The sequence below is a fragment of the Oreochromis aureus genome, linkage group 4 (assembly GCF_013358895.1).
Source record: "Oreochromis aureus strain Israel breed Guangdong linkage group 4, ZZ_aureus, whole genome shotgun sequence".
NCBI classification, from domain to species: domain Eukaryota; kingdom Metazoa; phylum Chordata; class Actinopteri; order Cichliformes; family Cichlidae; genus Oreochromis; species Oreochromis aureus.
The window spans coordinates 32230599-32242895 of record NC_052945.1 but is presented as its reverse complement, the minus strand read 5'-3'; the positions used below and the strand labels follow the sequence as shown (position 1 = coordinate 32242895).

At 43.6% G+C, this 12297-nt stretch overlaps 1 protein-coding gene across 3 annotated transcripts in view; it reads left to right on the top strand.

Moving 5' to 3' along the window:
- The window catches only part of hdac5 (histone deacetylase 5), a 56966-nt gene that overhangs the window by 40815 nt on the left and 3854 nt on the right, over positions 1-12297 (top strand). For all 3 annotated transcript variants that reach the window (XM_031741855.2, XM_039611067.1, XM_039611068.1), the window contains 18 exons: positions 425-536; positions 666-776; positions 871-1064; positions 1156-1274; positions 2721-2916; positions 6055-6166; positions 7374-7507; positions 7695-7815; positions 8415-8464; positions 8541-8648; positions 8726-8781; positions 8872-8959; positions 10201-10320; positions 10742-10839; positions 11064-11182; positions 11381-11514; positions 11956-12037; positions 12117-12297. In XM_031741855.2, the coding sequence (XP_031597715.2) occupies positions 425-536; positions 666-776; positions 871-1064; positions 1156-1274; positions 2721-2916; positions 6055-6166; positions 7374-7507; positions 7695-7815; positions 8415-8464; positions 8541-8648; positions 8726-8781; positions 8872-8959; positions 10201-10320; positions 10742-10839; positions 11064-11182; positions 11381-11514; positions 11956-12037; positions 12117-12297 (2135 nt within the window). The remainder of the gene's footprint in view (positions 1-424; positions 537-665; positions 777-870; positions 1065-1155; positions 1275-2720; positions 2917-6054; positions 6167-7373; positions 7508-7694; positions 7816-8414; positions 8465-8540; positions 8649-8725; positions 8782-8871; positions 8960-10200; positions 10321-10741; positions 10840-11063; positions 11183-11380; positions 11515-11955; positions 12038-12116) is intronic.

Genomic DNA, 12297 nt, shown 5'->3' with positions numbered 1-12297 from the left:
ACATCTCTACATGAAGCCAGTGGAAAGATATCCACAGGCTGCTTCATATGGAATACATGGAAACAATAAAGAGTCCTGTTCTTTTGTTGCAGTGTAAAGCTAGTTATTCCTGCATTTTCATAAAGGTAAAATATGCTGAGACAACGAAACATGGTGTTTAGACTTCTTTGGTCTTGGCTTTGGATACATTTTCATGATGAGTTTTGGTAGCTCTGTTTGCACCACTGTAGGAAATCTGTACCATAAGAAGGAATCCAGCATTTTATAGATTTGTTGTTCTGTGAGTTCTGTGTTAAATAAACAGTTCCTGTTCAAGGAGAGAATTTAAGCAAAAAGCTGAACAGCTGAAATAATGCCACACTATTCTATAAGGTGCCTGTCAATATGTGTCTGTGTGGTAACTATGGTAATACTCCCTCTAAAGCCCTCCCAGAAGTTGTCTGCCCAGCAAGAGGCAGAGCGTCAAGCCATCCAGTCGCTGCGGGGGGGTGGAGCTCTAACAGGAAAGTTTCTCTCCACGTCCTCCCTTCCAGCAGGTGAGCTGGACCGCTGCTCATATCAGAGTTTAGTGAGTCATTGTGCACCAGTCATAAAAGTGCATAATGACTGTAGTTGGTTTAAAATGAATTCTTTGGAGCGAGTTACGATTTAATATCTCTTTGCAGGTGTGGGACATGATGTGGAGACTCCGCCCCCCAGCTCTCATTCAGCCCATTCCTCGTTACTGCAACACGTACTACTGCTGGAGCAGGCTAGGCAACAGACTGCTATGCTAGGTGGTGCAAACACAATCGCACACACAGCACATACACAAAAATTCACAACAGCACCTAACTCATCACCTTTTTCTGTGACCCTTGACCTGTCCAGTGCCCATGTACAGCCAATCGCCGCTGGTTACGGCAGAGAGAGGTGTGTCGGGTGGCATGCGGGCTGTCAACAAGCTGCCTCGCCACCGGCCGCTGGCTCGTACGCAGAGCGCACCTTTGCCCCAGTCCCCCCAGGCCCTGCAGCAGCTGGTGGTTCAACAGCAGCACCATCACTTCCTGGAGAAGCATTACAAGGTAGACACATTTACACACACACACACACACACACAGATGAGCACACGTGCAGATTCTCACATAATCTTTGTGTGTGTGTGTGTGTGTGTAGATGCTGTCAAAGGGGGCAGATTTACCTAGGCCACCACCCACTCACCCAGAGGAAACAGAGGAGGAGCTTACAGAGACCAATGACATGCAGGAGGAGGATGAAGGGGTGGGCCTTCACAGGTGTGCCAGTATTTCTGACTCTGTGTGCTTGTGTGTGTCTGTGTGACACACAGTGCTTAACAAATTTATTAGCCCACAGCGTAATGTAAGGTTTATCTCAATGCCAAAATCCTCGTTTGTGTTCAGTAATGGTTCATCCAGCAGTATGTGGAAGCTGTTTAATGCTAAATAGAATTATTGTTGTTATCTGTTAATTTTCAGATTTACTGCTTTACAAAAAAGCTGAAAAGCATGCTGTTATTTTTTTTTAATTAAGATTGCAAATAACAGTTGAAATTAAAAATACAATTCCTGAATATAAAAAGTGAATGTTCTGTTAATGTCTAACTTCTCAGAGATGTCCACTCCATCGGCTCAAATATGAGTATAAAAACATTAATTCAGTTTATTATTATTTAGGCTTCGTTATTAGTCTGGTTAATAACAATATAAATTTATATATATATTATTATATATTTGTAGAAATGAAGAGTGTGGCTGCTCCTATTTTTACATTTTTACTGATCCTATTGGCTGACGTAGTCATCACAGTTTCCTCTTCTGAGCTCAGAGTTTTGAGAAATATATATATGACTCACAACACAGTTTAGGTTTGTGGTTGCCTGCCATTATTTCTACACATTTTTTTAGCTGGTGTTCCTGGCTTAGCTGAGATGGTTGTTAGCGGAACAAGCTCTTAATGGATGGCTCAAACTGTGAACCCAAGTGCTTTGGTGCTAAACACATACAGGTCATGGATCTGTTACAGAGAGTCGAGTTTACAGTGAGTGAAACAGTGAGCAGTGTTTTTGGTTATAAACGTTGGGAGTGAAAACTGCAGAGAGCGTTAAAGCCTCAGCTATAGAGCTCTTCATCATCACAATTAAACTTTTAGGAATTTTCTATGACTTACATAACAACATAAAGTGTGTCGCTCCTGTTATTGATGTAGATATTTTACTCCCTAAACATCCCATCAGTCACCTGTCAGAGTTCAGGTCTGTAAGGTGGAAATGTTTGAACTGAAACAGCCCTCAGACTCAGTCTTAAGACCCGAACGGATCTTGTTCAGTTTCCTTTGATTTTGCTCTTGAATCAAAACATTTTTCTGAATTGCTGTTTTTCCTGGAAGGAAACACTGAAAAACTCGAGCTTGTTATGTTTGTCAGATTACAACAACAATAGATGACTCATTCTGTCACCAGGATCTACTTGTGTCCAGCCTGCTAATTTGTGCCGCTCTTGGTAGATCATGCCAACATCATTATTGAAATGAACCGGCTGTGCCTGTTCGAATAGCTTTACGCTCTTGGTGCTTTGTTCAGTTGCAGGTTCTCGATCAGTTGCCCTGCTTTGTAAATCTGACCCAGAAGCTAGTTTTCGTAAAGGAAGAGTGCGCTCTCAGAGCATGTATATGTGGCTCCTGGACACACCTTTTCACTCTGTTCTTTCTTCTCATCCAATCAGGCTTCAGAAGGAGGGGTCTGATGATAGCACGCCTTCATCTGAGCGTCTCGGCGTGCACGTGAAGGGTGAGGAGGAGCGTGGAAGCGTGCATATCAAAGGGGAGAGCACCGAGAGTGAGCTGGAAGAAGAGGAAGAGGATGAAGATGTCATTCAGTTGAGGGAGGGCGACGAAGAGGAGAGAGGGAGTTACAGTCAGGTTTGTGTGTGAATACAGTGCAGCTTTGCATCATTGATAATCAGCTTGGTTCATGTAAATGGGTGTGGTCAGTTAGTGAGTGCTTGGGCTCATCTGATAATGACAAGGTGTCCAACAGGTGCTCCTTCAAAGCCCACGGTCTGTCTTAAAACTCAGGACTTGTTGGTTCCACAGCGTCATCCCACAGAGGGATGAGTCACACAAATGCATCACTGACCGCCTTCCTGCTGTTTTGTATCTCGCTGCGTTTGCTCTGTTACAGCGGTTGCTTTGCGTTAGTGATCTGACTCATCCCAGCTAATGGTCGGCCTCTTACTTCAGTCTAAAGCTGAGGTGGCTTCAGGTGTTTTTCACCCACGCACAACTGTTTTCACACATAGCAATTCTGAGCTGCAGTACATCTACGTATCACTCCAGAGTATTCCTTTTGGGCTGAGCTGATTGCATAACGTGTCTTATCTGCTTTCAGGAAAAAGAACGCACATTGAATTTTCAAAAATTTGACAAAGCATATTTGTCTGTCTTAGACGAGGCCAAGTGTTCTTGAAGAGCCAGCTTATACAATGTGATGCTCAGACCACTTGGCAGTGTGCAGGGTAGTGACGTCTAACTGTGTGTGAGCACAACACTGCTCAAGGACTCTGACTGAACGTAAGGATCACTTTGCTCAAAGTGGATCAGTGATGCTAACTCTAATTCTTTCCTATTTAGTCTGCCATCTGGTATTCTAAATATGTCGTTCCACAATCAGCCTTCGATGCCAGGAGGAGGTTTAAAATCCACACAAAATTTGGTATCAACAGTTAAATCGCCAAAAAAAGAAGGATGAGCTGAGCAACACCAAAAGACCACGGACACTACACGTGGCAGATAAAGGTGATAATCACAGAAGTGTATCCCTGGTAAACAAAAGCCCTTCATAACATTGAGTAAAGTCGAGAACATTTAAATCTACAATTAGTGAATGTAAGTAGTTTAACCTCAAAGTGAGTGGTTACAGTGACGAGCACAAACAGCCAGATTAGAACAGCCTTTCAAGTGTGAAACATGATAAGAGCATGAACAAGGACAAGAAAGCATCATTATTCATATACCTGATTGCCTCTCCAACATGGTAGCATTAAGGACTTGCCTTTCATATCTAAGAAGTAAAGCCTCAACAGGCAAAGCCTGCCTTTTGTCAAATGGCCAACAGGGGGCGACTTCACCAGCTCTAAAGAAGTGCAGACATTTTTTTGTAAACACTTCTGTGATGAGTTTATGGTCACAATCATTCAGTTCAGGTCTTATTGAATACATTATCATAGATATATTTATTGATTGACAAGTGACTGTTGTATTTCTCGGTTTAACGGTCAGATCCTTCCAGTGCTCATCATAGCCTCACTTTTAATGTTTCTTAGAGCAGTGGCTGGTGTCACAGAGGCCGTGTCCATCTTTTATATACATTTTATATAAAGGCACAGACACTACCGCACCACTGTTGTTTATTGATTATGTGACTGCTGGTGCAAACTGTACTTTCAACAAGATGCTGCAAAACTGATAGGATAGTGCTTCACAGTTCAGCCTTGCAATGGTCCAACACAAACGCCTCGGCAAAACATGGAGAGGTCTTGACTGGTTACCAGCTTACCTGAGCACACAACACTGAGGCCACAGAAGGAGAACTCTCAGTTTTTGGTTTGGCTTTGGCTTCGTTGCAGACTTCAAGCAGTTGCGGATTGCAAATAATTCCAAGTGTTAAAAGGTTTGTGATATACTCAGTTATGGTACACTGCTCTTGTTACTTTTAAGCCTGTGGAGGGAGTGTGTATAATAATAGCAGTAATTCCTAAATGGTTAATGCAAGATTTGTGGTCAGCCTCTTGAATTAAAGCTGAAGTCTCCACTTCAACGCATCTTGATTGCTTCATTTCATTGATTTAGTACAGAGGCAACATTTGTGTAGGAAATTGTGCTGCTGTCTAAATACTTCTGGACCCGACCGTAAAGGTTCATGTGTGACGTGCGTGCTAGTGGTCATTGAGTTTAAGTGCATTTAACCTGCACTCTTTACTGTGTTTTTCAGTCATCTTTTTCTCTCCAGCCCCATGACACCTCTGACCCGTGTTCACTGTGGGTGGTACTTACTGAGAGGAGGGTTAAAGTGGATGCTGTGATTGTGGAGAAACAGCTTTATTTATTTATTTATTCATTTATTTTTGCACCAGTACTCGATGAGTCATCATCAGAAGAAGAAATCAGACGCTTAACCAAAACAAAAAAAGATGGCGTTTGAATATGAACAACATCACTGCTTTTATACAGTGTATACAGTAATATGCAAAATCAGAGGGAGGATGCTTCCTGGGAGACTGCATGATGAGATCAGGGCTCTGCAGGGGTTCACATCCTCTGCTGCAGGACCTGTTGTTGCGCAGTACTTCAAGTATCAGGTTGGATGTTTGGGGCACGTTGTTGAACAGTGGTAGAAAGACAAAAGCTTTCAAGCTGACCCAGCCTCAACATAATGATGCACACACACACACACACACACACACACACACTCTGTGGTGTCTATATATAGGGAGTGTTGCTGTGCTCCCTGCTGCGATCCGGGTGACTCATCACGTGTGGGTGGACACTAAAAGACACACACTCGAAGATATACAGACATACAGGACACACATCCACACACACAGCGGTGAGTCCAGTGGTTGAGTCATCAGCTGGTGATGTCACTGCGGCATCAACAAGTGTGTGTGTGTGTGTGTGTGTGTGTGTGTGTGTGTGTGTGTGTGTGTGTGTGTGTGTGTGGAGTGGTTACACAAACCTGAAATCTCTCACACACACTATGAGGGGGTGGTGATCAGTTAGATTTCAGGACAGTCAGTCCAAATGTCATGAAAACGAAACACAATTTTTGTGAATGATACAATATTTTGAATAGTGATTTCAGTGTGTGTGTGTGTGTGTGTGTGTGTGTGTGTGCGTGCGTTGGCAGAGACAGAGAGACAGGACTGGTTTTAAGTGTGCTCTCCTTAAACACACACATCCTCCTCCATCGCTGCAGTGAATGAGCTGATCTGTGATTCATCCTCCTGCGGTGAATCATTACTTTTTGTCTCTTCTCTCCCTCCATCCCTGTCCCATCAGGCCTTGCAGCAGCTGGGCGTGTTCCAGTCCTCATTGCCCCACAGACCCCTGGGTAGAGCGCAGTCCTCTCCTGCAGCTGCCGTTAATCCCATCAAACACCTCTTCACTACCGGTCAGTTTTCTGTGTTTGCGCTTCTTACGTGGTTGTGCGTGCGCACATCTGGTTTCTCATTGGATAAGAATGTGATGGTGTCAAGTCTGCCTACTGGAGGCCTCCATACTTGTTGCCTAGCAACAGGGATCTGACTCTCTCCGGTTGACGGTTCAGATGAACAGCGCATGAGCCCATCACTCGTACCTTGTTTTATATTTGATTATTTTCCAGTAAGAGCTCTTCCTGTTTTTATGTTGCATTGATGTGCTGTTCATCTGCGCCTGTCGAGAACGTGCAGGTTACAGATTGTTCTGTACTGCATGCTCTGAATCCACAGGACAACAGCTCCATATGAGACTTCTTTGCATGAGTACTGTAAACTAAACTGTTACACAGAGGAGTCTGAGCACTTCACGTTTTAATCGCCTCACCTAGAATTACTTCAGCTCACACTGTGCAGCTGGCACACTTATAAAGTTTATTCAGACTGTAAGCTGCGTTCTTGGCATTTTCAAAGCCAGAGAGAGGGAGCGTCACAATAATGACCTGTTCTGCTCCAAGTTTGAATTAAGTAATCCGTATTCACCTCACACTGTGCCTGTTATTAAACAGATTTATTCTGGTATTAAATTAGCTTTTAGCTCTTTGGTACCAAAATAAAGACCCAAACCATGAGTTTTGTGCTGTTGTTTTCCTAGTCCAGTTCTTTTATGTAGAAAAGTAGTTCACGTTAACATGAGCTTAGCCTGAGATGGGGTCTGTGGCTGACCATGATTAAACGAGGGCAGATCTGACGGATGTGGCTTTGGAAAAATGTTGAGCAAGCTTGAAAACAGAGGCTCCAGAGAGCATGCTCATATTAATCCTGTTAATGAAAGCTGGTGATTAAGGTGACCTGTCTCTCTTTGACAGATATTTCAGAGTAAACTTGCGGCTGTAAATTTCGAAATCTTAAATCTTCATAGATTGTGTTCTTATTGTGTTGCTGTGACCAGTTTTCTGCCTCATTTCATGCTTAAAGTGGATCTTTTGTTTTCTAATCCATAACAGACCAACCAGTGTTAAATTCCAGTTTATAAATATAAAAACAGACGTTATGCAGCAGCACACAAATATATGTAATTGGTAGCTGCTCCTGACATCTTGTGGTGATCATTGGGTATTACAGCTGAAGTACAGGCTTTTATTTCATTGCCATATCTGTGTGTATCTTTTTCCTCTCCAGGGCTTGTATATGACAGTCTGATGCTGAAACATCAGTGTGTGTGTGGGAACGCTCACATCCACCCAGAGCATGCTGGGAGAGTTCAGAGCATCTGGTCCAGACTGCAGGAGACAGGCCTGCTGGGCCGCTGTGAGGTACACACACATTCTTAAGTTTCAGATAAGGCCTTCACACTCACGGCAGAGCCTGCAAGGATTAGTTCAATTCAGTTTATTGATTTGTACACTGTGTAAAAGCAAGTCATGGTTCAGCACTTCTGTCATTTCTTGCAAAGGTGATTTTGTTGTATGCAAATATTACTCTCTGTCTGTGTGTGAGCAGAGGATTCGTGGGCGTAAAGCGTCTCTGGATGAGATCCAGTCTGTCCATTCAGAGTTCCACACCCTGCTGTATGGAACCAGTCCGCTCAATCGGCACAAACTGGACCACAAGAAGCTGCTCGGTACCTGTCTGTCTGTCTGTCTGTCTACACTTTCTATACACTGAAGCTGGACTAAAGTAAATCTGCATTGCAGAGAAAAGTGCAGCCCTGGCTTAACTTTTGCTGTACGAGTTAGCATGAGTTTTATCACTTCTTTAAATGTTCCTTTTTAATTCTTAGAAATGAAGCAATACATCAATCAGAGACCCAAATCCAGCTTCCTCTCAGTTACTCCACAGAGAAGAATAAGACAGTAATGTCACAGGGTTGCCAGCATCGTGACTGCAAAAAAAAAAAAAGCTCGGGACCCAGTAGTAACTTAGTACTTTACCTAGGAAACATCATTTGTAATCACATAAAGGTTGATAACATTCAGATGTTGTGATGATAGTTTGAAATAAGTCAACTTAGTTTGAGCTTAAAGTGAGTGTGTGTTCTGACAACCCAGTTATGGTCCTTCCATCCTGTGTTTGGCTGTTGCCTGTGTGCCAGTCTGTTGAGTTGATGTCGTACCCACTTTACTGTTTGTCTGTTATTATTATTTCCACTTGTAAAAAATGTATCGAGTACTTCATGTAAATATGTGCCGTAACCTCGACTCTTGCTGATTTTCGTTCCAGGTCCGATTAGCCAGAAGATGTACGCTGTTCTTCCTTGTGGAGGAATAGGGGTGAGATTCTCTCTTTCTAGCCTGTCTGCCTGTGTTAGTGCTAGCCCTGGTCTGAACTGTGTGCTGCCCCCTGCAGGTGGACAGTGACACAGTGTGGAATGAGATGCACTCATCGGCTGCAGTGCGCATGGCGGTGGGCTCAGTCATCGAGCTGGCCTTCAGAGTGGCTGCAGGGGAGTTAAAGGTAAGGCTTTCACCGATGCTTGTGAGTGTGAGATCATGCTGTGTGTGCGTCCCCTCACTCTGTGCTTGTTTCTCTAGAATGGCTTCGCAGTTGTTCGTCCTCCAGGGCACCATGCTGAGGAGTCCACGGCTATGTCAGTACACCTGTCACAGTATTCTGACTACATTTCTCTCTGACTACATCTTCAGCTTGACTAATATGTTTTTTTAATGTGTTTGCACAGGGGCTTTTGTTTCTTCAATTCAGTCGCCATTACTGCCAAGCTGCTGCAGCAGAAACTTGGAGTGGGCAAGATCCTCATTGTGGACTGGGTGAGAGGGCAGACACACACACATACACACAGTCATGTTTTCATATTTTTGTGGGGACATCTAATTGACATAATGCTTTCCCTAGCCTAACCATCAAAAATGAATGCCTAACCCTCAGCCTAAACCTAAACCTAACCTAACTGTAACCCTGACACTAAAATCACATGTTGAGTCTCAAAAATGCCCTTAAACTGGTGGGGATGGGCTGTTGGTCCCCACAAGTATTGGAACATTCTAGCTTTTGGTCCCCACAAAGATATGTAAACATGGCACACACACACACACACACACACACACACACACACACACACACACACAGAGTTTCTCTATGACTATAGAAAACATTATATTTACATACATTTTTAGGCATTTCATATTTAATAAAAAGTGTAATAATAACTTCATTTTTACTCAAAATTTTTCCCCCCTGAACAGATGAGTGCTTCTTGGGTGAAACAGATTTATGTTAATACATTCATCTGTCAATGTACTGAAAGATGAATGCATTAATGATGCAGCTGGAAGCAGGATTTAGGCTTACTGGCGTAAGATCAGGGTTAAATGTGACTGTTCAGTATTGCAGGTGAAGTGATTGGACAAAGATAATTTGAGTAAATACAAAATGCACTATTTGAATAATGATTTCATATATTAAAGGATAAAGAAAAGCTATCCAAACCTACCTTATATGTATGTGGCCTAGTGATTGTGGACTCATTGTATCTTTGTTAAATTATGAATTATTTGTGATTCACCACATTTCATTAGGATATCACAGTACAGTTTTGCTAGCCACACCCAGACCTGATTACTAGCAGACCTGCCGAATCAAGACATCAGTTATAGCGTCAGTATACCCTCTGCATTGGTCCTTTCATTCACACAATATTATCACACAGTCATTTCTATTTATCCTCCTTTAACTCTCAGAAAGCTGCTGCAGTATTCTCCATCTCTCAGTCTGGAAATGTACCCTAATGCCATTTCTAATGGTTTAAGACTCCAGTGAAAAACAGTTAGAGCAAAAGGAAAACAAAGGCTTGTCTCACATTTACCAAAACAGCATCTTGACGATCCCTGAGAGTTTTGGGAAAACTGATTTTTTAAAAGGTTTTAAAAAGTTAAACTACAAGGTAAATGAATCTGAGTGAAAGGCTAACCCGTCCCTGTGTGTCCACTGTGTCTGTACCATACGTTCCCTCTGACCTTCTCTCTGACGCTACTGTGATATGTCACTGCAGGACATTCACCATGGCAACGGCACTCAGCAGGCCTTCTACAGTGACCCCAACGTCCTCTACATTTCCCTCCATCGCTACGATGATGGAAACTTCTTTCCTGGCAGCGGAGCTCCGGAGGAGGTAATCACACAATCCCACCGGTCCTTCTGTGGTCGTGAGGATTCGACAAACCAAAAGTTTCAATCTTGGCTGACCAAACTAGCCAATAAGATCTCCACTTGCATAATGTAGTGCACAGGAACGAACAAGAGGCAAATCAACGAGAACCGGTGGCTATTTGAGTTTAAATGGCAAATATGGTCACAGGAGAGAAAAGACCTGATTGCAGGATGCAGGAGGTCAGTGACTGAGAACTGTGCAGGAAAGCAACAGAAGACAGAGAGAGATTAACTGATGATGAACAGGCAGACAGACAACTGGAGGCTCACAGACACAAAGTGAAACTGACTGAAATGCAAAGACAGCAGAGTTTACAAAAAGAATGGCTAAAGACACGTGATGATGATTGTTGCTGTGTCCTTGTTTGTCCTGCTGTCTGCAGGTGGGATCAGGTGCAGGTGTTGGTTTTAATGTGAACATAGCGTGGACCGGAGGAGTAGATCCCCCGATGGGTGATGTGGAGTACCTCACTGCTTTTAGGTAAACCTTTTCAACGTGGAGATTTCATTGTTTCATGATGTTTGTACTCCCATGTATGCATCTGAATGGTGTTAGTTCAGGTTTGCAGCATAAGTGGAATCAAATTCTGTTGGCAAAAAAAAAAAATCTCCAGTGGTGAAATGTATTTGCATCCAGTGAAGTAAAAACGTGTGTGTGTGTGTGTGTGTGTGTGTGTGTGTGTGTGTGTGTGTGTGTGTGTGTAGGACTGTGGTGATGCCCATCGCTCAACAGTTCAGTCCAGATGTGGTCCTGGTGTCAGCAGGCTTCGATGCGGTGGAGGGTCATCAGTCTCCTCTGGGAGGCTACAATGTCTCTGCCAAGTGTGAGTACAACCTTTAGTTTGTTTTAATTTGGGGTTTTTGCTCAACTTCTTTTCTTCTTTTTCAACCAAAACTAGTTGTTTTTCAACACTAAAAAAAATAGACAAATGCTGTCTCTCTACAGAGCCGTCTTCAGAGGAGTCTATGTGACTATGGTTCACATGCAGTGTTTCTCACATGTGACGGTTGTGTGTTGGCAGGTTTCGGTCAGCTAACGCAGCTGCTCATGGGTCTGGCGGGTGGGCGGGTTGTTATGGCGCTGGAGGGCGGTCATGACCTCACCGCTATCTGTGACGCATCGGAGGCCTGTGTCTCTGCGCTCCTGGGAGACCCGGTGAGAGTCAAGAGTCTAATATTTATGTCTTAACCTTAGACTTTTACAACCTGGAGGTGTTAGCTACAACAGTATGGAACAACAACAGCGGTGTTTACAAGGTTTTGTGATGGTTTGAGGTGACTGAGCGCACACTGTGATTACTGCTTTGTCCGAATAAGTTCACTCAAATTATGGAAAATCTGCTTTGTAGCTTTCTTACTGGGACAAAAGCTATGAAGATGATACGCACACAACCACATTCACACCATGTAGTGCATCTCTTTGGACTGTGGGAGGAAGCCAGAGTACCCACTAACTAAAAAAACTAATAAAGAGAATAAAGCATGTTAGCCTGTTCTGTGATTCAGTGATGAGAACATAACTCCTCATTGGTTAGCAGATTTACTTGAAGTGTCGGCCACTTATTTTTTGGTTTTCTGTTCTCTTTGTCTCCGTCAGTGTGACTCTATGTTCCAGTGGCCTCAGGAGAAGCCCTGTCCAAAAGCCTACGCCTCCCTGGAGAGAGTAATAGAGATCCAGAGTAAGAAACGCACGCTAAACCACCAGAAACCCATGAGATGGTATCTTCTCAACTTCCTGATTTCTTTCTCTCACTGCAGGTAAACACTGGTCCTGTCTCCAGAGTTTGTCTCAGACTAGTGGACACTCGCTACTCGACGGCCCCCTGGGGGCTCAAGGCCAGTCAGAAAAGGATGAGGCGGAAACGGTCAGCGCCATGGCGTCTCTGAGCGTTGATGTTGAGCAGCCAGGCTCTGTTCCTGATAGCACAGAAACCAGCAG